The 27,671-nt window shown below is 37.8% G+C and overlaps 2 protein-coding genes across 4 annotated transcripts in view; one reads left to right on the plus strand and one right to left on the minus strand.

The window, feature by feature from the left end:
• Positions 1 to 17,002, minus strand: part of LOC126081573 (uncharacterized) — a 786,258-nt gene extending 769,256 nt beyond the window's left edge. Inside the window, exons 1-2 of the mRNA XM_049893546.1 lie at positions 16,945 to 17,002; positions 16,008 to 16,542 (exon numbers count right to left, since the gene is read on the minus strand). Of these exons, the coding sequence (XP_049749503.1) occupies positions 16,008 to 16,542; positions 16,945 to 17,002 (593 nt within the window). The remainder of the gene's footprint in view (positions 1 to 16,007; positions 16,543 to 16,944) is intronic.
• STEAP1 (STEAP family member 1) lies at positions 16,179 to 26,600 on the plus strand. 3 transcript variants are annotated; one of them, XM_049893646.1, is made up of 5 exons: positions 16,179 to 16,267; positions 20,552 to 20,634; positions 22,837 to 23,349; positions 23,978 to 24,142; positions 26,262 to 26,600. In XM_049893646.1, exons 2-5 carry the CDS (start codon positions 20,557 to 20,559, stop codon positions 26,517 to 26,519), a joined length of 1,014 nt encoding a protein of 337 aa, XP_049749603.1. In that variant the 5' UTR covers positions 16,179 to 16,267; positions 20,552 to 20,556; the 3' UTR covers positions 26,520 to 26,600. The 3 variants fall into 3 exon arrangements, with proteins under 3 accessions (XP_049749603.1, XP_049749602.1, XP_049749604.1); XM_049893645.1 differs by having other exon boundaries at positions 16,187 to 16,267; positions 20,526 to 20,634; XM_049893647.1 differs by having other exon boundaries at positions 16,224 to 16,267; positions 20,530 to 20,634.
• The last annotated feature ends 1,071 nt before the right edge of the window (positions 26,601 to 27,671 follow it).

Raw genomic sequence — 27,671 nt, forward strand, 5'->3', positions numbered from 1 at the left:
AGAAAAACATAAAGACTCAGTAAACACAAAATCTTTAATAATGAAAGAAAAGAAAAATCCATAAACAAAAAGCACTCAGCACAAGAAAGTAGGAGGAACAAAGAAAACAAAAGCTCCAAAAAAAAGAAAAAGCACAAACAAATGTGATAGCAATAAACTTATACCTATCAATAATCACACTGAATGTAAATGGCTTAAATGCACCCATAAAGAGACAGAGAGAGGCAAGATGGATAAAAAAAAATACGACCCATCAATATGCTGTCTATAAGAGACACACCACCTTAGACACAAAGACATAAATATATTGAAAATTGAAAGGATGGAAAAGAATATATTAAGCAAACAGTAACCAAAAAAAAGAAAGAACAGCAGTGGCAATACCAATCTCACATAAAACAGACTTAAAGGCAAAATCCACCATAAAGACAAGGAAGGATAGTATATAATCATTAAAGAGACAATCTACCAAGAAGACATACCCTTAATAAATATTTATACACCCAACAACAGGGCTCCAAAATACATGAAACAAACTCTAACAAGACTGAAAAGAGAAATAGATAGTTCCACAATAATCATAGGAAACTTCAACATACGACTCTCAGTAAAGGACAGAGCATCTAGAAGGAAGCTCAACAAAGATACAAAAGATCTAAAAGCCAAAATCAACCAACTTGACCTCACAGACATATATATAACTCTCCACCCATAAGCAGTAAAGTATACATTCTTTTCCAACACACATGGAACATTCTCCAGAATACACCACATTTTAGGCCACAAAGCAACCCTCAATAAAATCCAAAATAATTCAAAGGATTCTCTCTGATCACAGCACAATAAAAGTAGAAATCAATTAACAGGAAGAGCCAGGAAAAACAAAATCAAATACATGGAAACTGAATAACACCTTGCTTAAAAACAAGTGGGTAATAGAAGAAATCAAAGAGATAATCAAAAAATTCCTAGAATCAAATGAGAATGAAAACACATCACACCAAAACCTTTTCGGCACAGCAAAGGTAGTGCTCTGAGATTAATTTATAGCAATAAACACACACATCAAAAAAGAACAGACCAAAAGCAAAATGTTAGCTGTATAACTTGAATGAAGAGAAAGAGAACAGCAAAAGAAGTCCACAAGCATCAGAAGAAAGAAAATAATAAAGACTGGAGCAGAAATAAATGAAATAGAGAACAGAAAAATAACAGAAAGAATCAAGACCAAAAGTTGGTTCTTTGAAAAGATCAACAAAGCCAACAAATCACTGGCCAAACTGACAAAAGAAAAACAGGAGAGGAAGCAAATAACCGAAAGAAGAAATGAGATGGAGGACATTACAACAGACCAAAATGAAATAAAAAGGATCATAACAGAACACCCTGAAAAATTGTACTCCAACAAACTTGAAAACATAGAGGAAATAAACAAATTTCTAGAAACAAAAAAATTTTTTTGTCTAGAAACATGATCTATCTAAGCTAACTCAAACTAAGATAAAAAATCAGAACAGACCCATAACAACAGAAGAGATTGAAGAGGTAATTTAAAAAAAAAAAAAAAAAACTCAGCAAAAAAAAAAAAAGCCCTGGGCGCAATGCCTTCTCTAGAGAATTCTACCAAACATTCAAAGAACAGCTGCTACTCAAAGTATTTCAGGGCATACAAAAGGAAGGAATACTCCCAAATTCATTCTATGAAGCCAGTATAACCTTCATACCAGAGCCAGGCAAAGACACCACAAAAAAAAGAATATTACAGACCAATATCCCTCACGAATAGAGATGCAAAGCTTCTCAGCAAAATTCCAGCCAACAGAATTCAGCGTCATATCAAAAAAAAATACACCACGACCAAGTAAGAACCATACTAGGTATACAAGGATGATTCAACATTTGAAAATCAATCAGTGTAATCCACCACATAAACAGAAAAGAACCACATGATCATCTCAATCAAAGCAGAAAGGCATTTGATAAAGTCCAACACCTATTTCTGATTTTAAAAACTCTCAATAAAATAGGAACAGAAGGCAAATTTCCCAGCATAATAAAGGGAATCTACATAAAACCAACATCCAACATCATTCTTAATGGACAGAGGCTGGAAGCATTCCCCCTGAGAACGGAAACAAGACAAGGATGTCCTTTATCACCACTATTTAACATTGTGCTGGAAGTCCTGGCTAGAGAAATAAGGCAAGAAAAAGAAAGAAAGGGCATTCAAATTGGAAAGGAAAAAGTAAAACTATACCTATGCACAGATGATACGATTTTATACGCCATGTGTCTGTCAGTTTTTATTGTGGTGGTTTGTGTGTTGCTGTGATACTGAAAGCTTTGCCACTGATATTTCAAATACCAGCAAGGTCACCTTTGGTGGACAAGTTTCAGCTGAGCTTTCAGGATGAGACACACTAGGAAGAAGGACCTGACAGTCTACTTCTGAAAAAAAGTGGCCAGTGAAAACTTCTGAATAGCAGTGGAGCACTAATATAGTGCCAGAACATGAGCCTCTCAGGTTGGAAGGCACTCAAAATACAACTGGGGAAGAGCTGCCTCCTCAAAGTAGAGTCGATCTTAATAACATGGATGGAGTCAAGCTTTCAGGACCTTCATTTGCTGATGTGGCACGACTCAAAATGAGAAGAAACAGCTGTAAAGATCCATTAATAATCACTACATGGAATGTACAAAATACAAATCTAGGAAAACTGGAAGCCGTCAAAAATGAAATGGAATGCATAAACATCAATATCCTAGGCACTAGTGAACTGAAATGGACTTGTATTGGCCATTTTGAATCAGACAATTACATGGCCTACTACGCCAGGAATGACAAATTAAAGAGGAATGGCTTCTCATTCATCATTTCAGGATCTATTCCTGAAGTACAAGTCTGTCGGTGATAGGATAATATCCATACTCCTACAAGGAGGATCAGTTAATATGACTATTATTCAAATTTACACACCAACCACTAAGGCCGAAGATGAAAAAATGGAAGATTTTTACCAACTTCTGCAGTCTGAAATTGATCAAATATGCTATCAAGATGCATTGATAATTACTGGTGATTGGAATGCAAAAGCTGGAAACAGAGGATTGGTAGTTGGAAAATATGGTCTTGGTGACAGAAACAACGGCAGAGATCGCATAAAAGAATCTTCAAGACCAATGACTTCTTCACTGCAAGTACCATTTTACCAACATAAACACTGACTTTTTTTTTATACACGTGGACTTCACCAGATGGAATACAACAGAACCAAATTGCCTACATCTGGAAAGAGACGGTGGAAAATCTCAATATCATCAGTCAGAACGAGGCCAGGGGCCCACTGCAAAACAGACCATCAAGTGCTTATATGCAAGTTCAAGTTGAAATAAAAAAAAATTAGAAAAAGTCCAAGAGAGACAAAGTATATCCCACCTGAATTTAGAGACCATCTCAAGAACAGATTTAATGCACTGAAAAGTAATGACAGAAAACCATGTGAGTTATGGAATGACATCAAGAACATCATACATGAAGAAAGAGGTTATTAAAAAGGCAGGAAATAAAGAAAAGACCAAAATGGATGTCAGAAGAGACTCTGAAAGTTGCTCTTGAACACAGAGTAGCTAAAGGAAAAGGATGAAATGATGAAGTCAAAGAGTTGAACAGATTTCAAAGGACGGCTTGAAAAGACAAAGTAAAGTATTATAATGAAATGTGCAAAGACCTGGAGATAGAAAACCAAAAGGGAAGAACACACTTGGCATTTCTCAAGCTGAAAGACCTGAAGAAAAGCTTCAAGCCTCAAGTTGCAATTTTGAAAGATTCTACAGGGAAAATATTAAACGATGCAGAGAGCATCAAAAGAAGATGGAAGGAATACACAGAGCCACTGTAGCAAAAAGAACTGGTCAACGCTGAACTATTTCAGGAGGTAGCATATGATCAAGAACTGATGGCACTGAAGGAAGAGGTCCAAGCTTCACTGAAAGTATTGGCAAAAAACAAGGCTTCAGGAATTGATGGAATACCAATTGAGATGTTTCAACAAACAGTTGCAGCACTGGAAGCAAGAAATTTGGAAGACAGCTACCTGGCCAACCAAATGGAAGATATCCACATTTGTACACATGCCAAAGAAAGATTATCCAACAGAATGTGGAAATGATAGAAAGATATCATTAGTAACAGACACAAGTAAAATTTTGCTGACGATCATTCAAAACCGGTTGCAGCAGTACATCGACAGGGAATTGCTAAAAATTCAAGCCGGATTCAGAAGAGGATGTGGAACAAGGGGTGTCATTGCTGATGTCAGGTGGAACATGGATGAAAGCAGAGAATACCAAAAGATGTCTACCTGTGTTTTATTGACTATACAAAGTCATTCCACTGTGTGGATCGTAACAAATTATGGATAACATTGAGAAGAATTTCAGAACACTTAATTGTGCTCATGAGGAACCTCTACTTAGACCAAGAGGCAGTCTTTCAGAAAGAACAAGGGGATACTGCATGGTTTAAAGTCAAGAAAGGTGTGTGTCAGGGTTGTATCCTTTCACCATACTTATTCAATCTGTCTGTTGAGCAAATAATCCAAGAAGCTGAACTATGTGAAGAAGAACAGGGCATCAGAAGACTCAATAACAACCTGTGATATGCAGATGACACAACTTCACTTGCTCAAAGTAAAGAGGACCTGAAGCACTTACTGATGATGATCAAAGACCATAGCCTTCAGTGTAGATTACATCTCAACATAAAGAAAATAAAAATCCTCACAACTGGACCAATAAGCAGCATTATGATAAATGGAGAATATATTGGAGCTGTAAAGGATTTCACTTCACTTAGATCCACAACAAATGTCCACGGAAACTGCAGTCAAGAAATCAATGACACATTGCATAGGACAAATCAGCTGCAAAAGAACTGTTTAAGGTATTAAAAAACAAAGATGTCACTTTCAAGACTAGGTGTGCCTGACCCAAGCCATGGTGTTTTCAATCAATTCATACGCATGTGAAAGCCGGACAATGAATAAGGAAGACTGAAGAATTGATGTGTTTGAATTATGGTGTTGGTGGAGAATATTAAATATACCACATACTGCCAGAAGAACCAACAAATCTGTCTTGGAAGAAGTACAGCCAGAATGGTCATTTGAAGCAAGGATGGCAAGACTTCCTCTCACATACTTTGGACTTGTTATCAGAAGGGACCAGTCCCTGTAGGACACCACGCTTGGTAGAATAGAGGGTCATCAAAAAAGAGGAAGACCTTCGATGAGATGGACTGACACAGTATCTGCCAAAATGGGCTCAAGCATAACAACAATTGTGAGGATGGCGCAGAACTGGGCAGCATTTTGTTCTATACATAGGGTTCCTACGAATCAGAACTTACTGGACGGCACCTAACAATAACATATATAAAAAAGCAAAAACCAAACCCATTGCCACTGAGTCAATTTTGACTCTTAGTGACCCTGCATAGAACCCCAAATATTCCACAAGAAAACTACTGGAACCAATAAAAAGATTCAGCAGACTAGCAGGATATAAGATAAACATAAAAAAATCAGTTGGATTCTTATACACCAACAAAGAGAACTTCAAAAGGGAATCAGGAAAACAATGTCATTTATAATAGCCCCTCCAAAGATAAAATACTTACAAATAAATCTAACCAGGGACATAAAAGACCTATACAAAGAAAGCTGCCAAACACTATTGTAAGAAATCAAAAGTGACCTACAAAAATGGAAAAACATACCATGCTCACTTATAGGAAAACTGAACATTGTGAAAATGTCAATTCTACCCAAAGCAATCTATAGATATAATGTAATACTGATCAAAATATCAACAGCTTTCTTTAACAAGATGGAAAAACTAATCACCAACGTTATATGGAAAGGAAAAAGGCCCTGGATAAGCAAAACATTATTGAAGAAAGAGAAAAAAGTAGGAGGCTTCACACTACCTAATCTGAAAACCTACTATACAGTCATGGTAGTCAAAACAGCCTGGTACTGGTACAATGACAGACACATAAACCAGTGAAACATTATAGAGAAACCAGACATAAATCCATTCACCTATGGTCAGGCAATCTTTGAAAAAGGACCAAAGTCCATTAAATGGGGAAAAGACAGTCTTTTTAATAAATGGTGCTGGCAAAACTGGATGTCCGTCTGTAAAAAAAAAATGCAACAGGACCCATGCCTCACACCATACACAAAAACTAAAAATTGATTAAAGACCTAAATATAAAACCTAAAATGATAAAGATCATGGAACAAAAAACAGGGACCATGCTAGGGGCCATAATACATGGCATAAATACAATACAAACCTTAACAAACAATGCACAAATACCAGAAGATAAACTAGATAACCAGAAGCTCCTAAAAATTAAACATGTATGTTCATCAAATGACTTCACCAAAAGTGTAAAAAGAGAAACTAAATATTGAGAAAAAAAAATTGGCTATGACATATCCGATAAGAGTCTAACCTCTAAAATCTATAGAATATTTCAAAATCTGAACAACAAAAAGACAAATAATCCAATTAAAAAATGGGCAAAGGATATGAATAAACATTTCAGCAAAGAAGACATTCAGGCAGCTAATAGACATATAAGGAAATGCTCAAGATTATTAGCCATTAGAGAAATGCAAATCAAAACAATAATGAGATACCATCTCACCCAAACATTACTGGCACAAATAAAAAACAGAAAATAACAAATGTTGGAGAGGTTGCAGGGAGATTGGAACTCTTATGCACTGCTGCTGGGAATGTGAAAAGGTACCACTACTATGGAAAACAATATGGTGTCTCCTTAAAAAGCTAGAAATAGAAGTACCATATGATCCAGCAATCCCATTCCTAGGACTATATCCTAGAGAAATAAGAGCCATCACGTGAATAGACATATGCAGACCCATGCTCACTGCAGCATTATTCACAACCACAAGAAGATGAAAAAACCTAAATGCCCATCAACAGATGAATGGATAAACAAATTATGGTACATGCACATAATGGAATACTACACAACAATAAAGAACAATGATGAATCCAGAAAACACCTCACAACACAGATGAATCTGGAGGGCATTATGCTGAATGAAATAAGTCAATCACAAAAGGACAAATATTGCATGAGAGCACTATTATAAAAACACAAGAAAAGGTTTACACACAGAAAAAGCAATCTTTGATGGTATGAGGAAGGAGAGGGTTGGCCAGGGGAAATCACTAACTAGATAGAGAGTAGACAAGTGTTAACTTTTGTGAAGGGAAAGACAACACACAATATAGGGGAAGTCAGCACAAATTGACCAAAGCAAAGTCATAGAAGCTGCCTAAGACATATCCAAACACCTTGAGGGACAAAGTTACTGGGGCTGAGAGCTAGGGATCATGGTCTTGGGAGACATCTAGGTCAACTGGCATAACATAGCTCTTAAAGGAAATGTTCTACATCCTACTTTGGTGGGTAGCATCTGGGGTTTTTAAAGTTTGTGAGCAGCCATCTAAGATACATCTGTTGGTCCAACCCTGTTCAAAGCAAAGGAAAATGAAGAAAACCAAAGACATAAGGAAAATTTTAGTCCATAGGACTAATGGATCACATGAACCACAGCCTCCATAGCCTGAGCCCAGAAGAACTGGATGGTGCCCAGCTACCCCCATCTACCCTCTGACAGGGATCGCAATAGAGGGTGCCAGATAGAGCAGAAGAAAAATTAAGAACAAAATTCAAATTCACACAAAAAAGATCAGAATTACTGGTCTGACAGAGACTGTAGGAACCTCCGAGACTACGGCCCCCAGATACCTTGCTAGTTCAGAACTGAAGCCACTCCTAAACTTCACCGCTCAGCAAAAGTTTAGACAGGCCTATAAAACACGCAATAACTGCATGAGGAAAATGCTTCTTAGTTCAATCAAGTATATGAGACCAAATGGGTAAGACCTGCCCAAAAGCAAAGACGAGAAAGCAGGAAGGGACAGAAAACTGGACACAGGAAACCCAGGGTGTAAAGGGGAATGTGGAAAGTGCTGACAATAGTGGAGATTGCAACCAATATCACAAAATAATTTGTTTATAAATTTTTCAATGAAAAACCAATTCACACTGTAGATTTTCACCTAAAGTACAATAAATTTTTTTCAAAAAAGCATATTTTAATCCCCAAAAAAGAAAAGGACTCTAAGCTGAGGATTCAGAGGAAGTAGAGGGATATGGGAGCGACACAGAAAGGCTGCAAGGAGGAGTGGTATTTGAATTGAACTTAAATAGACATGGAGAATATTCATAAGTGGAGATAAGGCGAGTGGCAATGGGGTGGGAGAAGGGAATGGAGATAGTATTACGGGAAGTGAAACATCAAAGACAGAGGTCTGGAGGCAGAAAAGAGACATTTGGGGACAAGGAGAAGTACAGTTTCATTAACAAACAGAAGACCTGAAGGGAATTTAAGGGCAAGGACTGCATTTCGAGAACACTTTGTACAGAGCCCAGAACCTCACCCAAGGTTCAGTAAATAAGCTATGAGTCACTGCAGTGGAGGGCTGGTGAAGGGAACATCCAGAAGGCCAGTGAGGAGATTGCTTCACCACAGGAGAGGACTGGGGGGGGGGCGGGGGGTAGCTACAGACAGGAGATGAGGCATGGGACTTACTATTGTGTTGTTTCCAAACTCACCCACCATTACTATCTGGGAGGATTTCACCAAATTCTAGGAAATTAGGACTTTGGAATTCTGTGTTTGTTGGCTTGAGGCTAATCTGTCTGTGTATTTTGACTCTAAAGAATATTGATGCTTCCAAAAAAAAATTCCTTCACTCTTCTAAGGCCAAGTTCAAAATAACCACTCTTCCATTATATTTTCCTTAACCAACCAAATCACAAATCATTGCTCCATCACTTCTATGCATTTTCAGCACCCTACTTCTTATCTTATCACTCAGCACTTGGTTCTAAGTGATCCTGCATTGTTTTCCAGTGAATTCAACTATTCATATACTTTGTCTCTCCATTTCCCCCAAATAAATGTTATATATCTTGAAGGCAGGGAACAAGTTCTCAATTTTTGCAGTTTTAAAGTCCCTACACTTCCTCCCCTTTCAGCTGGTCTTGACTCCCATCAGTCATGAGTTCACTCATTGTCCTTTACCCCACCCACAAAAATACATACAGTACATCTAAAATCACATTTCTTTCTCTCTGTTTTCCTAATTCCTGAGAAAGAGGTATCATGACTTCTGCTCAAAGAAAATCTTTTCACTGTGTTCTAGGTTCCATGTCTGTTCACTTTTCTCCTGAACCTAATTCCAACAGTTATTCTTTTTCTTATGTCTTCAATCTCTCTTTACACAGTTCTCTTCTTCTCAGCCTATAAGGAAAATCCAATCTTTCTCACCCTTAAAAGATCATACTCCATTCACTGCACCACTTTTCTCCTTCCATTCTTATCCAACCTTACTGGAAGCATATTCTGAGTTCATTATCTCCACTCTCTCCTTCTTCAATGCATAGTAGTCTGGCTTCCACCCTCAATAATTATTCTTATACAGTCAGCAGAGGCCTGTCAACATTAAATCCAACAAACTCTTTTTATTACACATTTTACCTGACCTTTTTGTAGCACTGGACATTGTTGACTACTTGCTACTCCTTGAACCTCTCTCCACTGTAGGCTTCACTGAATAAGTATTTATCATCTTCTTACTATATGCCATGCCCCATACTAGGGCTAAGGAGACAAACGGAAATATGTGTTTCCTGTCCCCCAGTAGTTAACAGTCTCACAGGGAAGGGTGAGTAAAAAGTAAGGAGAGTAAAAAGAAGAAAGTATCTGAGTCCCCTGGTTCTTCTACTGAACCTTGCTCTGTTCCCTGTTCCCTACCACGAAGACCTCTCAAATTTTTTATTACACACCTTATGCATGTATGCATCCCCAGCATAATCATAAATATCTACATATACTACTGTCATCAACTAATATCTCAAGACAATGAGGTGAGATTTGTCATTAGCTATGGTGGATCTAGGAGTCCTGGTGGCATAACGGTTAAGCACTTTGGCTGCTAACTAAAAGGTCCATGTTTGGAATCCACGAGCTACTCTGGGGGAGAAAGGGCCTAATTATCTGCTCCCATAAATATTCAGCTTAGGAAACCCTATGGGACAGTTCTCATATAGGGTCACCATGAGACAGAATCAACTTAATGGCATACAACAACATGGTGGATCTAAGCTACGTTCCCCCTGGGTATCTCTTATGTCCAGGCATACCAACATAAAGGCCATGTGAAAGGACCTCTCACACAAGAATGTTCATGGTCAGGGTACATAAGAGGTTGCTTTGATGCTAATAGTCAGCCTCCAGCCTAAAACCAAGCCACTGAGTAACAAGGTTTACCCATGGTCCCTCAGGAAGGCTTCATAATGAGGAAGGCATTCAGCCAAATGAAGGAGGAAATCAAAGTGCCGAAGCTTAGCATGAACATAGAGATCAGAACTGGAGGTGAGAGTGTGGTGGAGATTTCTAGTTGTCCACAAAAATTTCCTCTCTCTTCTACCACAGAAACAGACCTTAAAAGCTGGGCACTCAGCCAGAGACTACATTTCCCCCTCACAGTTAGGTAGCCATGTGACTAAATTATTATCAATAGAATGTGAGGTGAAGTGATGTGCGCAACTTCCAGTGGATACTTATAAAGAAATAACTTGTCTTGAATTTGTTATTCCTTTTCCTTCAAGCTAGATCATGGATGTGGTCATGACACAGCTTCAGTCACACTGCCAAGGACAGCGTACTGAGAGCCAGCACAGTAACATGATAGAAGGAACTTTGGTCCCTGAATGACATCGTGGAGCAGAACTGCTCCCATCAACTTGGACTGCTCTCTGTAGGGCTATTACATGAGAGTGAAATTAACTATCTTCTTTAACCACTCTATCTTAGTCCTCCTTGTTGTAGTACCTTAGCCCACACCCTAATGAATATAGAGGGAAAACTGAATGGATCTTAAAGCGGTTTCTGTTAACTGTTAAGCTCTTGGGTCCTCCCAGTCTGTTACAGACTGAGGAAATTTTGACTGATTATATTTGGTCACAGAAACATAGTAATACTGTAGGAAGAGCACTAGAGTTGGAGTCAAACAGACTTTGGTTGCTGTTCCAGTCTAACCTCTGAAAACTGTACAAACTTGATCAAGTTACTTAACTCAGTTGAGTTATCTGATCAAGTTTTTAAGCCTCAGTTTACCTACACACTGAGGATAATGACAACTATATATTAGGGACATTGAGAGAATTAAATGAGATAATATAAAGCCACATACAACAGTCCTGACAAATACCATGTATTTTAAAATTATAGTATCTTTCCTTTCCTTCTTTCTTCTTACAGAAAAGTTGGTGGGCGTGGTTCTGACTTCAGTATGCAGGGTCATCTACTAAGAATTGTAGGTCTAACTCTACTTCTCAGCTTTCTTGGACTAGCTATTGAACCAGCTCCCCCTTCGACATTCTTCAGCTCCCTACCCCCTATAACTCAAGACATTGAAGGCCTGTTGTTCTTCTGACTATGGCAGCCCTAGGCACACATGTTACCACAGCAGAAAGCAAGAAGACAGGTTTAGGCTAAGGAAGGTGAGTAAGAGAATGTTCCCTGTAAAACACGTAACAGGAGGATATGTGTCCATAGCTGTGGTTTGCATGATGTGGGCTCCATATTCCTGTGTCTTATCCAGCCTTACTAAGACTCAAGGCTAAAATCACGTTCCACAAACATTTATGATGAGTCTGTTCCATCAAATCTCTAAGTTACAAGAGATACAAAGAAAAATGGCAAGGTCTCTGCTTTCTTAGAGATCACAACTTAGTGAAGGAAAAAGAAACACATAAAAATCTTTGATACAGGCAGACTCTGAATAATGATGTACTATAGTACCAAACATATTATGGACATGTAGGGAAAGAGAAATTGCCCAGTGTAAACAATATTTTGAAGGTGGTGAAATCTGTCCTATTGGTGTATAACATTCCCAGGACTAGGCAGATTAGAGAATGCAAAGAAAAAATAGACACTCGACCACATTTTCCGTGATTGTCCTTTACTCATAGTTAGGGCGCCTGGGACTTCTCAGTTATGCATTTTTTTGGTTGTCACTGACTTCCCTCAGGGTAATCTTAAATTCCTTTGAACATTAAATTACCATAGACTGACACCTTGTGGTAGAAATAGAAAGTTACAAGTTTTATTTCTAGTGAAACTAGAAAATAATTAAAACAAGGTTTAGAAAAATAAGTATCTGTTTATAGCACAGACTCTAAAGAATTAAGACAAATTGTTGCATGTGTCTAAGCATGGTTGGATTTAAACATTATCATGGGTCCTAAGTGTTCAAACAGAGCAATATGCTTTCATTCTTGAAGGTTTGGTAGATCAAAAGTCATCCTCTATGTTATTACCCTTCATAATCTCTGGGTGTAAGTCTTCAGTATCCTGATGTTTCATTCTTCATGCAGAACACACTCTTAGAAAAGAACTGAAATAATTACTCGTAGTAGGAGGGAAATAACTGGTAAGGCTTCATATGGTACCATTTCCAGGAACTTTTGCCTTTTGATAGATGACAGCAAATTTAAAGCCATTTTTTTTTTTTTTAGGATATATTTTATCACGAAATTTTGAGCATCATTCAGCAATATTTGGGGCAGAAATGGATCTATGGCCTCAAAATAAGCCACCGATTTTCTAAACCCACCTTGAACAGATGTTGACTGTTGGCGATTGAGCAATAAAGGACTTTGAGTTAAGGGAAAATATATGGGAAACTTTCTAAAGCCTCTAGTCCTACGGCCAGGCTTTCTCTCTAGCCCCTACCATTTTCATGCACAAATATTGGGGCTAAGCTTACCACATACTTTGAGCATTATTGTACCAGCAGACCTTGAACTAATGAAGAGGACTTATCATACAATGCTAGTAGAATCAGAAAATTTGGCCTTTACCATGTCCATGCTAAAATAATCACTTTGGCAAAAATAATCATTTTGGCAAAAATCATTTTGGCAAAATTCTTCATGAATTTTGAGTAATTTTTTATCCGAAAATAAAAACCTGGTCATTCTTTCCAAACATAGTAAGAAGTGGACTTGGTGATAATCATTATTTGAATTACTGTCCCCTTAAGAGAGAGTTTGATTTCCAAAGGAGAAACACTAAATAAAATATAATTATTGTCATCTACTTGAAATTTGCTATTTATTGTGACTATCTTTTATCTTTAGTTGTCTGATTTTTTTCTTAATCTTTCATATTATTATTCCCCATTTACTTCTAAAATGGTGGTCCCATCAACTTCCAAGATCAGATTGTTCATCGGCCAGGTGAAAGTACTCATGAATTCTAAATTATTATATTTTTCCTCACAACATGTTAACCTGAAATCACTAGTTCATTATTTGACCCCAAATAATATTAAAGGACTGTTGTGTTAAGATGGTCTCTTATTGTATTTTAAGTATATTACCAAATATTCTAAATGACCCAAATTTGTTTGTAACTCACAATTGAATTTCTATTTTAAAATCCTCTAGCTCTTATGAGTCATAACAAAACCACTAATTTGCTTTTCAGCATTTGCAATAGCGTAACACTGTCTTATACAAGCCAGAGGTTTCGAGAAGTACGTGCTATAGATGCTAACTCAGCATTCGCAGGTGCTTTTCATTTTAATTTTTCAAAAAAAATTTTTTTTCTTCATTGTATACCTGAATCACAGATTACCCACAGATTATCTGTATTCAAAAACTGCAGAAATTTCATCTATAATCTTAAACTCCTTACAGTTTAACAAAAGTTCCTTAGTACTCTTTAAAGTGTTGAAAAGCAGAGATGTCACCTTGAAGACTAAGGTGGGCCTGACCCAAGCCAAGATATTTTCAATCGCCCTCACATGCATGTGAAAGCTGGACAGTGAATAAGGAAGACTGAAGAACTGAATCATGCTGTTACTGAAGAATATTGAATATACCATTGATACCCAGAAGAACGAACACGTCTGTCCTGGAAGAAGTACAGCCAGCAGTGTCATTAGAAGTGAAGATGGTAAGATTTCATCTCCTGTACTTTGAACATGTTATCAGGGGGGACCAGTCCCTGGAGAACGACATCATGCTTGGTAAAGTAGAGGGTCAGCAAAAAAGAGGAAGACCCTCAACAAGACCAACTGACACAGCGGCTGCAACAAATGGGCTCAGGCAAGCATAACAACGATTGTGAGGATGGCTCCAGACCAGGCAATGTTCCCTTCTGTTGTATATATGGTCACTATTTGAGTTGGAACTGACTCGAAAGCATCTAACAACAAGCATACTTTGCTTAATCCAATATTTTGTTGCTTTCGTAATATCTACAAACTTGCAGCAAACAACCTCACATTTTTTATTCATTTACTAAGGAACAGACTATATTTATTTATTACACTAAAACATTGAACAAAAGAACTTTCATAAGAAGTTCAGAAAAAAATGGTTAAAGTCTAATTATAAAGCAAAATTATTTTGCCCTTGATATTAAACATTTTCATTAGAAGGGCAAGAGTAGTTTGAAGTGGGGCTTGCCATAATAACCAGTTTATATTAATACACTGATAACTTCCTTGTTCCCTTCACATGGAAAATAGATCATTTAAAAATAAGAATGACTTTTGATCTACCAAACCTTCAAGAATGAAAGCATATTGCTCTGTTTGAGTACTTGGGACCCATGATAATGTTTAAATCCAACAATACTTAGACACATGCAACAATTTGTCTTAATTCTTTAGAGTCTGTGCTATAAACAGATACTTATTTTTCTAAACTTTGTTTTAATTATTTTCTAGTTTCACTAGAACTAAAACTTGTAACTTTCTATTTCTACCACAAGGTGTCAGTCTATGGTAATTTAATGTTCAAAGGAATTTAAGATTACCCTGAGGGAAGTCAGTGACTACCAAACAAATGCATAAACTGAGAAGTCCCAGGCGCCCTAACTATGAGTAAAGGACAATCACGGGAAATGCGGTTGAGCGTCTATTTTTCCTCTGCATTCTCTAATGGCCTAGTCCTGGGAATGTCATACACCAAATCCCCAGATGTCGTTGCAATTCCGGTCTCAGACATTATACCCTGAGGCTAATTCCAACTCATAGGAGCAAAGTTTCCCTCTAATGTTCTCTCTTTTCCCCACCCCCATCTTCTTCATATTTAAAAACAATCTAAGACTTTTCAACGAGATGGACTGCCACAGCGGCTTCAACAACAGGGGCAAGCAAAACAACGATTGTGAAGATGGCGCGGGACCGGGCAGTGTTTTGTTCGGTTGTACGTAGGGTTGCTGTGAGTGGAACGGCTCCACGGCGCCTAAAAACGAGACTTTTCAATATTGACGGTAGCCTTGCTTTAGGTTTGGAATACTTAAGTGGGCTAGGAGATCTGAATTTGCACTTAATATCCGAGGTGTAGAAAGGAAGGCGTAAAGGAGGGGCTTAAGGGCTTTTTACAGCTAAGGGACAAAATTTTCACAGTTTTGGGTACAAGATTTGGACGATTTAGGAAGCATGTCACGTACCCTCTCAGAGATTCTGATTTTGAATCTTGAGTAACAGCCACTTCAGAGTTGCTCTGAGGTTTAAAGTAAGGACGTACGTGGAAGTTTACGAGCTCTAAAACAGTCGGTGCCTAAAGTGTGATCTGGGAATGCTTCAGCATCCTCTGGGAACGTGTTAGACCTGCAGAACCTCAGGCTCCTTCCCAGACCTGCCGAATCAGAAACTCTGTGGGTGGGTCTCAGCAGGCGGTGTGCTAACTAGCCCTCCAGGTAGTCTGATACACGCTAAAGTGTGAGAAGCCCTGCCCTAAAGACCTACGCAAATCTTAGCGATTTGGGAGGCTAAAGAAAAGGCAAGGGGTGGAGGGACGCTAAACCGACCTCACGCGAAGAGCTGGGCTGCTTGGAGGAAGCTGGGGGCGGGCTTGCGACGTGGTGAATCTCTGAGGCGGCGGGAGGAGGAGCGGCGCGGACCCGGGCGCAGGCAGGTGGCGCTGGACCGGCGACCGCGGAGGAGGCAGGGTCTGCCGCCGGCTGGGGGCTCGGCGCTTGCGGGCTCGAGCGCCGCGTGGGGCTGGCGCCTCGCTCCGGGAGCCGCTGCGGCCGCGATTGACCGTCAAGTCCCGCCCGCCAGAGAGCTGGTGAGTCGTTCGAATCGTTTCTGCTCGCCGGTAGCTCCTCACCTCCGCGTGTCCCAGCGAGGCCTCGGCGCCCGCCCCCAGCCTCGGGCGGGGCGTAGCAGGTCCCTGGCTCGCCCGGGACTGGGGCGACGGCGCGGGGGCAAAGCGCAGCTCAGTTCGCCCCTTCTGCGAGGCTCCAGAGCGAGCTGCCTGAGCCGAGCTCACCGCAGAGCACACCGAGCCGTTGTGGCTGGGCCAGGGGCTGAGAGCCAGTGACTCACAAGGAAGCCTTTTCGCTGGGACATTAGGCGACGTGATGGGTTATTAAAGTTGTCCTCAGGTTGGGTTTTAGTGGCAAGTTTTCCAACTTGGCAATGTCGCCCCTAGTTTGCATCGCATTGATGAGTGATTGTTATATAGTTTAAAATCGTGCGGCTTGGTCTTCGGGTTTCCGAGTAAGAGGAAATTTTCGTTTTAAGTCCTTAGAACATTGGTATACTCTCTCAGAGCCTGGGTAGGGTTCAATTCAAATTCCCTCCAAAAGTCAATCAAACCTTTAAAATTTTTCGTGGACCAAATCCACTGGAAGGAGTTTGTAGGCATAAAATGTATGTAGACTTTCAAATGCCTTACTCCGTTCTTGTAAAAAAAAGTTCCCTCTATATTCTGACATTTAATAAAAGTCATTCATTTAGCACCAATATCCAGCACGGGAGGAAGCAATTCTTTAATAAACAGCACGGTGAAGAAAAACATCTCACCTTCATGTAGTTTAAATGTGGTAAAGCAAATGTGCACTTAAAAAAAAAGGTTTGGAAATGCAGTGCAATCCTCAGTGTACCCCAGTCATTCGGTTTCCTCATATTCTAAACTCTGGGACATAAACCTGAGTCCGTTGGGCTTGGTCAATATTTAGCAGAAACAAGGAGCCAGCCATCCTGCTACAGCAAAATGGCAGTCACGTCAGAAATAACAGAAATGCTTCACTTTTTAATGGGGATGAAAGTAAACTTCGCGTCAAATTCTGGAGTTACTGACTTCTCAACACTGTGTTGCTTTCTGTTGCATTTTTTTTCCATGAAACAATTTTACTGGAGAACATAAATTATATACTCGGTTAATGTCTGATGAAAGCAGCATATTTTATTTGACTGATATTTTATTTTCCTGGATTCTGGGCACAAAGTTGACTGTGGGCCACACAGTCAACAAGCACCCTCACTGCCCTGGCTTTTCCTTGGCCTTGATTTTCAGTGTGGTTTCCTAACATGTATATGGATCGCTGGGCACTCTGGCCACTGTGGCTTACCAACGAGGTTCTGTACATAAGGCCCTCATTCAGCAAACACTTATCCTGCTAGATGTCCCAGGATTAGGTCTAGAAGGGAGCCCCCCACCCTTTTTCTCTGCTTCCTTTTCCCTGCCACTGTCTTTACCCACTTTGTCTTCCTTTAGGATTCATTGCACTACAATGAAGTTACTTATTGACCTGCCTGCCTTCCTAGGCAGCAAGATTTTTGAGAGAAGCTCCATCTCATTTAACGTTGTATTCCCACTGCCTGACATCGTTACACAGTAATGAATTAATATTGAAGAAATGTAAATTTCCTTATATTTTAACACATTTCCCATTCTGTAACTTACAGAGTTAGAACATCCTCCAAGACTTAGGGAATTATTTTCTGTGTTTGATTACAATAGATGATATTTCTATTCCTAGGCCTCCAAACTACTCTGTTTATAATGTTGGATAAATCAAAAAACGACTTGGAATAATGCTTCTTGAGGAAATAGACTGTAAGCTCCTCCAGTATACTCACAAGATCTCATATTTCTCTTTTTCCTCCTCAAATTCTGTCTTAAGTCATCTAGTACTGGTATAACAGAAATACCACAAGTGGATGGCTTTAACAAAGAGAAATTTATTTCCTCATGGTAAAGCTGGCTAAAAGTCCAAATTCAGGGCATCAGCTCTATCTCTGTCGGCTTTGTAGGAAGGTCCTTGTCCTCAATCTTCCCCTGGTTGAGGAGCTTCTCAGGCACATGAAACCCCGGTCCGAGGATACGTTCTACTCTTGGTGCTGCCTTCTTGGTGGTGTGAGGTCCCCTTGTCTCTCTGCTCTCTTCTGTCTTTTATATTTCAAGAGATTGCCTCAAGACACAATCCAATCTTGCAGATTGAGTCCTACATCACTAACACAACTGCCGCCCATCTGCCCTCATTAACATCATAGAGGCAGGGTTTACAACATGTAGGAAAATTACACAATACGGGGAATCATGGCCCAGCCAAATTGATACACACGTTTTAGGGGACATAATTCAATCCATGATAGTATCTAACATAGTATTGAGTTCATAAATACTTGATGATTACATATGCTTTAGTCAGAGCTCTGAAATGCCAATGGTGAACACCAACTCTAACTTAAGCAAAAAAGGAAATGTATTGATTTGTGTAATTGAGAAATTTAGGACCCGATCTCAGGGATTCTCAATACTCAAAATAAGCCTCCAGGACTCATCTGTTTCTTTCTCCATTTTTTGGTTCTGCTTCTGTGTGTTGGCTTTCTTCTCATCTATTGAAGACATTTTCTTTACAGTATGGGGAAAGTGAGGCATGATAGGCATATTCCATCCAACTTAACAAAACCTTCAAGATTTCTCCCCTCTGTCTCTCCTCTCTCTGACTCCCCCACTTCCGTATATAAATATCAGAGGACTCTAGTTCAACGTGGATTATGTGCCCGTCTCTAAGCCAATCAGTGTGGTCAGGGAAATTCTTCCAGTTGCTGTTGAATTGACCCCAACTCATGGCAACCTCATGTGTCAGAGTAGAACTGTGCTCCATAGGGTTTTCAATGTCTGATCTTTCAGATAGATCACCAGGCCCTTCCTCCAAGTAGCTTCTGGCTGGACTTGAACCTCCATCCTTTCTGTTAGCAGCAGAGTGCATTAACCATTGAACCACTCATGGGCTATGGCCAGAGGATAGGTGTTACTGTAATTGGTGGCCTCCCCAAACTATATAGTATGGGGGGGGCGGTGTTTTAAATCAATAAGAAGCAGGGAAAGAATGTAGGTACACCAAAACAATAAATTTTCTCAGCATGAATGTTTTGAAATTTCAAAATAGGTAACATCTGGAGGATGTTCTAGGAGCACTTCAACAAAGGAAAATGTTGGCATTATGTAAACATGGCTTCTCTTTATTCTTTGTGAAGATCAAACTTTTAAAACTTGGGCATTGTTTTAAGTATGTTAAACCTACTCATGGAGACAACTTTTCACTTGATGAAGTATTACAGGTGGTCTAAAATTCAGAAACACCTGGAATGTTTTCTGTCAAATTTCTGAATATCTATTTTTTTTTTAATCTGTTTATCTCATTGAATTTCATAAAGCACACAATCCACATTGAACTAGAGTCCTCTGATATTTATATATGGAAGTGGGGGAGTCAGAGAGAGAGAGAGAAGGAAATACATTTAGAACTAATAAAAATAATGAATCATATTGTGACATTGTATGTTTAGATAAGGATCTGTGAAGGGTGTGACAGAAAGAATTCCTTTATTGAGTAAGAAGCTTGACAAAATTATTTTCCACAGGGTTGGCCAGGAGGGTGGACATGTCAGTGACTGAGCACAACTCAACAGCTCCACTAGAAATACACTAGAAGTTCATGTCTTAACAGAGACCAACTCATTACTCATTGGGCCCTTCTAGTGCTTTATCCCACTATCAGTGTTCACCTCACCAATGTCTGCTTTGTTCATTGTCTGGAATTCAGAGTACATTTCCCTGTAAGAATCAATTATTGTTTCAAATTTGAGCATCAACCACAAAAGTTTATTCAACGCTTAACTTATAATATATCAGCTATGTACAACCTCCATTGATAACACTGTTACTCCAAGAAAAAAAAAAAATGCATTCTTAATTCTATTTACCTTTAGGAGAGTTGGCATTTCTCTTGAGTAGCACCTGGAGTTAAATTCTAAAACAAAAGGCAAGTCCTACTCTTTGAATTTCATATGGACATGTAAATCATTCATTACCCAGGTTGCTGGACAAAGAAGAGCAGTTGCTGTTGACATGAGGGCACTGGTTTGAGACTCTTAAAGCTTATGTGATTAGAGTAAATCAGTCACTATATTTTAATTGTACTTTATCTGTCACTCTATTCTTAAATGAATAGGTTTTCCTGTATCATCCAATCAAATGTTAATATCATAAATAAAATAGACTTGAAGATAATTATCTTTTATTTTCAAAGGTAGCTGAAGCCATATTATTTTGTAGAATTAATGGAGAACAGAAAAGACATCGCAAACCAAGAACTTTGGAAAATGAAGCCTATGAGAAATCTAGAAGATGATTCATTGGTAAAATAATAATCATAATCAATAATTAAAATCTATAAACATAATTCAAATGCCATTATATATTTCTAGTGTTCTAAAACTGCCTTTCACCCTAGTGTGCTGGTACCTTATTATGATTCCTATCATTGACACTGTGATGGATGAGGGGCAGTGTAGCATATGAGAGAAACAGCATCAGACTGATGGTCAAGGGCTTAACTGAAAGACCTTGAATAAATCACCGCAAATCCTGAGTCTTGGTTTATCTACAAAGTGAGAGAGTTAGACCAGGTGATCCCAAGGCCTTTCCAGTTTCCTTCTAGTGTTCTGTGGTCCTAAGCTTAAGAAAAAGTCAGCAATGCCCATGTAACTGTTGTGTAAACTACCCCCATAGATATGGCAACTTACCAAGAGATCATCTAGCAAACTGATGAATCACTGTTCAACCAAACAAATTCACTTGTGGTAATAAGAATCACTTGTCCCACTTTGCCACACTCCAGGATTAAATGTTTCTGGCTACATCATTTGCTGGAAAAGTGGTGGAAATTTTTGGTTCCAAACAGTTTTTACTCTTCTAAATTATCTTAACTGCAGTTTTAACAAATTATTTATTTTATCGTAATTATTCGAATAGGAAAAATAACCAAGAAATTATAAGCACATACTCTGTAAAAAATGTGCATATAATAAAATCACTTTCATTCTTCAAGTTTACTGTCTTACTTGCTGTTCTGTATTTCTTCACCCTTAACCAAGAAATTGATCTCCAGTTGATTATTATATCAGCTAGCCTATTTCAGCATGCAGAGGTGGGGGAAGCTGTATCAAGCTCATCAGTGCCCCTCTAGATGGAGTAATCAGAAAAAGCACTGAATATAATAGTGATTTATTACTCAAAGTAAAATTCAAATGGCAAAAGACATCATTTTTAAACATTAGAAATTATAGAGAGCTATACGAATTAAAGTTACTCTGCATAAAAAGAGAAAATGAACAAGATAATCACTTCAAGCATTAACATGTTATGGTGCCACACACAGAGCTATGAGAAGTGAGGAAAATATTATTGAGTGAGAAAGTAAATTTTGTCATAAAGTAGTACAGTATGAAACACTGTTCTATAAGCTCTTATTTTGAGTTTTTTTTTTTTTTTTTTTTAATTTATCAGCCCGGTGAAGTGGTTAAGAGCTCAGGCTGCTCACCAAAAGGTCGGCAGTTCAAATCTACCAGCCACTCCTTGGAAACTGTATGGGGCAGTTCTACTCTGTCCTATAGGGTCGCTATGAGTATTGACTGGATAGCACACAAAAACAGTCAGTCATTTAGGGAAAAGACGGATTATTCAGTGAAAACACCTTTTAATCGTTGGCTACCTAGAAATGCAACGGGATGAAGATGTCTAACTTTCTCAGGAAATACAGCATCGCTGTGAGATTTGACTACTTATACAGCCTATGTAGCCTTTGTACCTCCTAATAGAATTTTTTTTTCCTAGCAGATGAGTTATTTTAGAAATATAAAATCAAGGTGCAAGACTGTATGATGGAAATTACACATCATTATCTATAGTAAGGACTATATTATTCCTGATCCTTTACGCCTAAATTAAGAAGAATTCACTTTTCAAAGCTTTGTGGAGAGTTGTCCAATAACAAAAAATACTCTAAAAGAAACACAACTGTCAATACCTACAAGCTGTATTATTTTTACAAGGCTTAATGGATTTTTTCTTTTTTCTAACTTTTTTAAGTGGGGCAAGTGATTCTTGTTCCACAAATGAATTTGTTTGGTTAAACAGCAGTTCATCAATTTGCTTGATGATCTCTTGATAAGCTGCCATGATACCAATGGGAAAAAATGCTTGCTTACACAACTTCCCAATTGCCTTATAGCATTCTTTTATGCCTTCAAAAAAGAAACAACAGTGGTCTAAGATTTAGTGAAGATATTTGAAGTATGTACTTCTTTTGTCTTAAAGAAAAATAGATAACAGAAATTAATGGAAAACCCCAATGTAGCTCAGATACCTTTGGTCGGTATGACATGTACTATGCCATCTTCAGCTAACCAGTATCCAAAAAAAAAAGTACCAGTATCCAAAAGGAGGTCCCAAATGCCCTTTTTCACTGATATGCAAAATGATTGAGCACTAAGTAATTAAGAAAAACTCCATTGTTTTGTTGCATTTCACTTAAGATATTTCTTTTCTTTCCTTTCTAGACTACGCACTCGGGAGAGACCAGCATGCTGAAAAGACCTGTGCTTTTGCAGTTGCACCAAACAACCCATTTTGATGAATTTGATTGCCCCTCAGAGCTTCAGTACAAACAAGAACTCTTTCCAAAATGGCGTTTGCCAATTAAAATAGCTGCTATCATATCATCTCTGACTTTTCTTTACACTCTTTTGAGGGAAGTAATTCATCCTTTTGTAACTGCCCATCAACAATATTTTTATAGAATTCCCATCCTGGTCATCAACAAAGTTTTGCCAGTGGTTTCTATCACGCTTTTAGCCCTGGTTTATTTGCCAGGTGTGATAGCATCAGTTGTACAGCTTCGTAACGGAACCAAGTATAAGAAATTTCCACGGTGGTTGGATGGGTGGATGCAAACAAGAAAGCAATTTGGGCTTCTCAGCTTCTTTTTTGCTGTACTGCATGCGATTTATAGTCTGTCCTATCCAATGAGGCGATCCTACAGATACAAGTTGCTAAACTGGGCATACCAACAGGTAGGATGATGATGTTGTCAGCATCACTAAATTAAAGTCTTTGACCTCTAAAAATTACCTTTTTCCATTTTAATATTACTACATGGTAGAAATTACATATTTATAACTAATAGATACAATAACAGGCCCCTGCTGGAAACCTGCTTTGAGAAAATAATCTATGTTTTAAATTTTCATTGTGACTCTTCATTGGGACTTGGTTATACAGTTTTCCGTTGAGAAATTATATTTTAAGTTGAAAATAATAAAGTATAATTTTAGCAACATAAATATTTCGTTCATGGTCAGGGCCACATTTCTGCCACCCTCACAAGATTACTTTTTAATAATAATCGTTCTTTTTTTTTTTTTTGCTGTACAGCACGTGCTTGTACCAAGTAAGCCTTCAAATAATTATTACATAAGTTAATAAAAACAGATTATATAAATGTTGCACTCAAGGAAAGAGAGTGATAGTTCCTGTGTCATTTCTCTTAGGGGAATAAAAAAAAAAATCACAGATTTGTGGAGGTCCCTAGTTATCAGGGCTTCCCTAGTAGACAGAAGTAGTATAAAAGGAAGTAAAGAGATTTAAATGCAGGAAACAACTGTTTTTGCATTCCTTCTTTCTTTTTTCACCCTCTGGTAGGTCCAGCAAAATAAAGAAAATGCCTGGATCGAGCATGATGTTTGGAGAATGGAAATTTATGTGTCTCTAGGAATTGTGGGACTTGCAATACTGGCTCTGTTGGCTGTGACATCTATACCATCAGTGAGCGACTCTTTGACATGGAGGGAGTTTCACTATATCCAGGTAAATAATATAGAAAATAACTCTGGTCTCTCAAAGGAAATAAGTCTTCTTTCTGTGCTTATAATATCATTAGCATGTTGACTTTACCCCATAAAAAATAACAAATATTTTCCAATAGCAAAAATCCTACATTTGTTCCAATTAACGGTGTGTTCTCCTACATTTTTCCCTATTGTTCTAAATTGGAAAATGGTTTTCTAGACATAAATAAAAGGTATTACTCAGATAAAAACATTCTTTCTAACATTTGAATCTTGTTATTTTTTGGTTCAACTTGCTACCCACCCAATAACTACAAATATAATATTTTAGGTATCCAGTATCTGTGGTTTGTTAGTGCACAGAAAATAAAAATATCCTTATACCTATTCCCTGATTTTGTTCATTCTTTTTAAATTACACAGACTCGTACTATCCAGAAAAAACATCTCTCCTGGAAACAAGGAGTTTTATAAACCAAAGGCATTCTAATATCTAATTTTAAAGGCTACTTTTTCTGAGTTACATTTTATGTAACTTACTTAAAATTTCTAAATATTCTTAAAATTTAAAAGCTATCTGAGATTTATTAAAGTTAATCAATTTGTGATACATTACACTCTAAAGAAAGCAACCTGCCAGAATTCACAAGGTAATCTATGTCAGGCAAGATTCAAAGGACTAAATTTAATTCAGTTATAAGCACTGTCAAGATTTTTTAAATTACATAGCTTTGGCTTTTTTGGGTAGACATCTTTCGAAATTCTCAGAAAGTCAAGCATTCCCCAATATCCTTGCTACATGCCCACACATAGACTGTAACAGATACTTCATCAGAGCATCTGATTAGACTGGAAATTATGCCTCCATCTGAATTATTCCAACATGGCTTAGAGATGGTGTCAAATTCTGGAAGCACAGTATCTACAAATATTGTAGATGCTGCCTGATAATCATTGGAGTTCTTCCTCATTAAATGACTTTCTTCTTACATTGTTCTGCCCATCATACATATGCTGAGTACCACTTTTCAGATTTAATGAGGAATTCAAGTAATGCCTCTTGACAACTGAGTCCATTCCATTGTAGGTACATAATAAATATATAGTATGCAATTGGTAAAATTAACCCTCAACCAATTGCATTTAGAATCCAAGAAGTAGCTATACAGTGATTTACCATAGATTCGTATCTGAAGGTATAAATTTAATTATTTGATTGTACTCATTAGGACTTAGGGGTACTGTTGAATAATTGTATGCTGGGGTCATTCTGGCAGGCTAATAACCACTTCCAGTAAAGTAAATAGAAGTCATAAGTTATTTAGAAGAGCTACATATTATATTGGCAGGATGCCATAAATTACATGGGTGAACAACTATTTTTTAACCAACTTTATCTGTAAAGTGGCAGGCATCTCAGTGCAAGCTGAAATTTTTCTTCACATCTCCAGACCTCTCTATTTTGTTCAAACATTGAAATATTTTTTGATATTTTTCCATTTAATCAAGGTGTTTGATTTTTTAAACATAGACCAAGGTCATCTGCTTCAGTATTCACATACCAAAATCAGAGTCAGTTACTCCAGCTGCCTTCGCAATTGATAAAGACCACTGAGGCCAAATTGATTTTTGCACTGATCTTTAGTCAGCCCACCAATATTTACCAAGCACCTAAAACATGCAAACTACTCTGTTGATTCTGCAAGGAGTTTATGATGATTTTTTAAGACATAGTCCCTGACTTTAGATGTCTCTTGATAGGCAGAGTTAAGGTAAGTGCACAAAGGGTACAGCACCCTAAAATAAATCTCATAAGAGAGATGAGCAAAGTGATAGAGAAGGAAAGGGCAGGTTTGTCTGGCAGCTGAGACCGAAAGAAGGAAGGTTGAGAATTTTTCAACTTAGTCTGGAGACAAGGTCATCACCCAAAAGTAAAGGGATAAAGTGGGGACATGTGAAAAAAAGCATAAAGAATGGGCATTGTTGAGAAATATGATAGGAAAACAATCACAGATGAATGAAAGGATTTCCAAGCAACAGAACAGATTTCAGAGGGTGTAGGATGAAATAAACTTACTGAACCAATATTCCTCAAGCTAATCTTTTCTCTCTTCTTTTTTTCTTTCTTTTTTTTGCAGAGCAAGCTAGGAATGGTTTCCCTTCTGCTGGGCACAATACATGCATTGATTTTTGCCTGGAATAAATGGGTAGATATAAAACAATTTGTGTGGTATACACCTCCAACGTTTATGATAGCAGTTGTCCTTCCGATTGTTGTCCTGATAAGTAAAGTCATCCTATTCCTGCCGTGCTTGAGGAAGAAGATACTGAAGATTAGACATGGTTGGGAAGATGTCACCAAAATTAATAAAACTGAGATGTCTTCCCAGTTGTAGAATTACTATTTTTACACATTTTACTCAATACTGATATATTTTATCATAAAACATTCTAAAATGTGTTTAATAAAATGATCATTTCAGTGTCTTAATTATCTTTATGTACATATGTATTTCCTTGCAGATTTGATTCCCAAGTAAATACTCATCTTTAGCACATTCTCTGTATATTCACTAAAGCTGAACAATCACAGATCAAAACAGTCACATCTGATTTGTCAGAATGCATGGCATAATAAATAATAAAAGGCCTTGAAGTACCAGTCCTTCCACCCATTACACAGATACCATGAGCCATGAAAAAAATATATTATCTGACTCTGCCACACAAGTGTATGTAGTATTTGTAATTGCTGTTTAAAAAAAAATTCATTTTCCTATAACCCAGTTTTGTGCATGGAACATCTATTTCAAAAAAAACAGACTGCACAAGTAAAGCGACAAAGTAATATCAGATACACGTGTAGGTAAAATAAAATTAGGTTATCGAAGAGAAAAAGTAAGTTTAATTGTGTACCACTGAATTGGAGTTACTTTAATATGTTGGAGAAAGCATGTTATGAACCAATTCCTTAAAGAGCAGGCTGTACACTGAATATCAGAACACACTAACCCAACTGACAGCACTCGAGAGATTTTTCATAATGTGCAAGAATAACCACAAGCCTTATCTTTCATACAGGTAAACCATTTATTATGATTAAAGACAATAGAGCTAATGGTGCAAATTAGGTAAAACAACTAGTACACTCAATGAATGGAGTCCAGGTTTTTGTTGGTTTAAAAAAGACAGTTATTGTTTAGCCTCATTTAAATCACATGCTCATATGATAAAATGATATGAGAAAATTATTGAAAACCCTACAGAGTGCAGTTCTATCTATTCTGACACACATAAGGTCACCATGAATTGCAGTCGATTCAGTGGCAAGTGGTTTTTTAATTTCCTAACAGAAAATTGATAAATAATGTATTTGTGGAATTCAAAAATTTCCTGATGAGAAAAAGACATTGAAAACATAATACTATGGGCCCAGATCAAACAGGAAATATCAGAAGTGATGAAAATGTAAATAAGATCATAACTAATGAACTTTATTGAGTTTTTCTTTTATTCTTTGGCCGTTGAGAGTGACATAATTGTGATAT

This window comes from Elephas maximus, chromosome 8 (genome assembly GCF_024166365.1).
Source record: "Elephas maximus indicus isolate mEleMax1 chromosome 8, mEleMax1 primary haplotype, whole genome shotgun sequence".
Classification (NCBI taxonomy): domain Eukaryota; kingdom Metazoa; phylum Chordata; class Mammalia; order Proboscidea; family Elephantidae; genus Elephas; species Elephas maximus.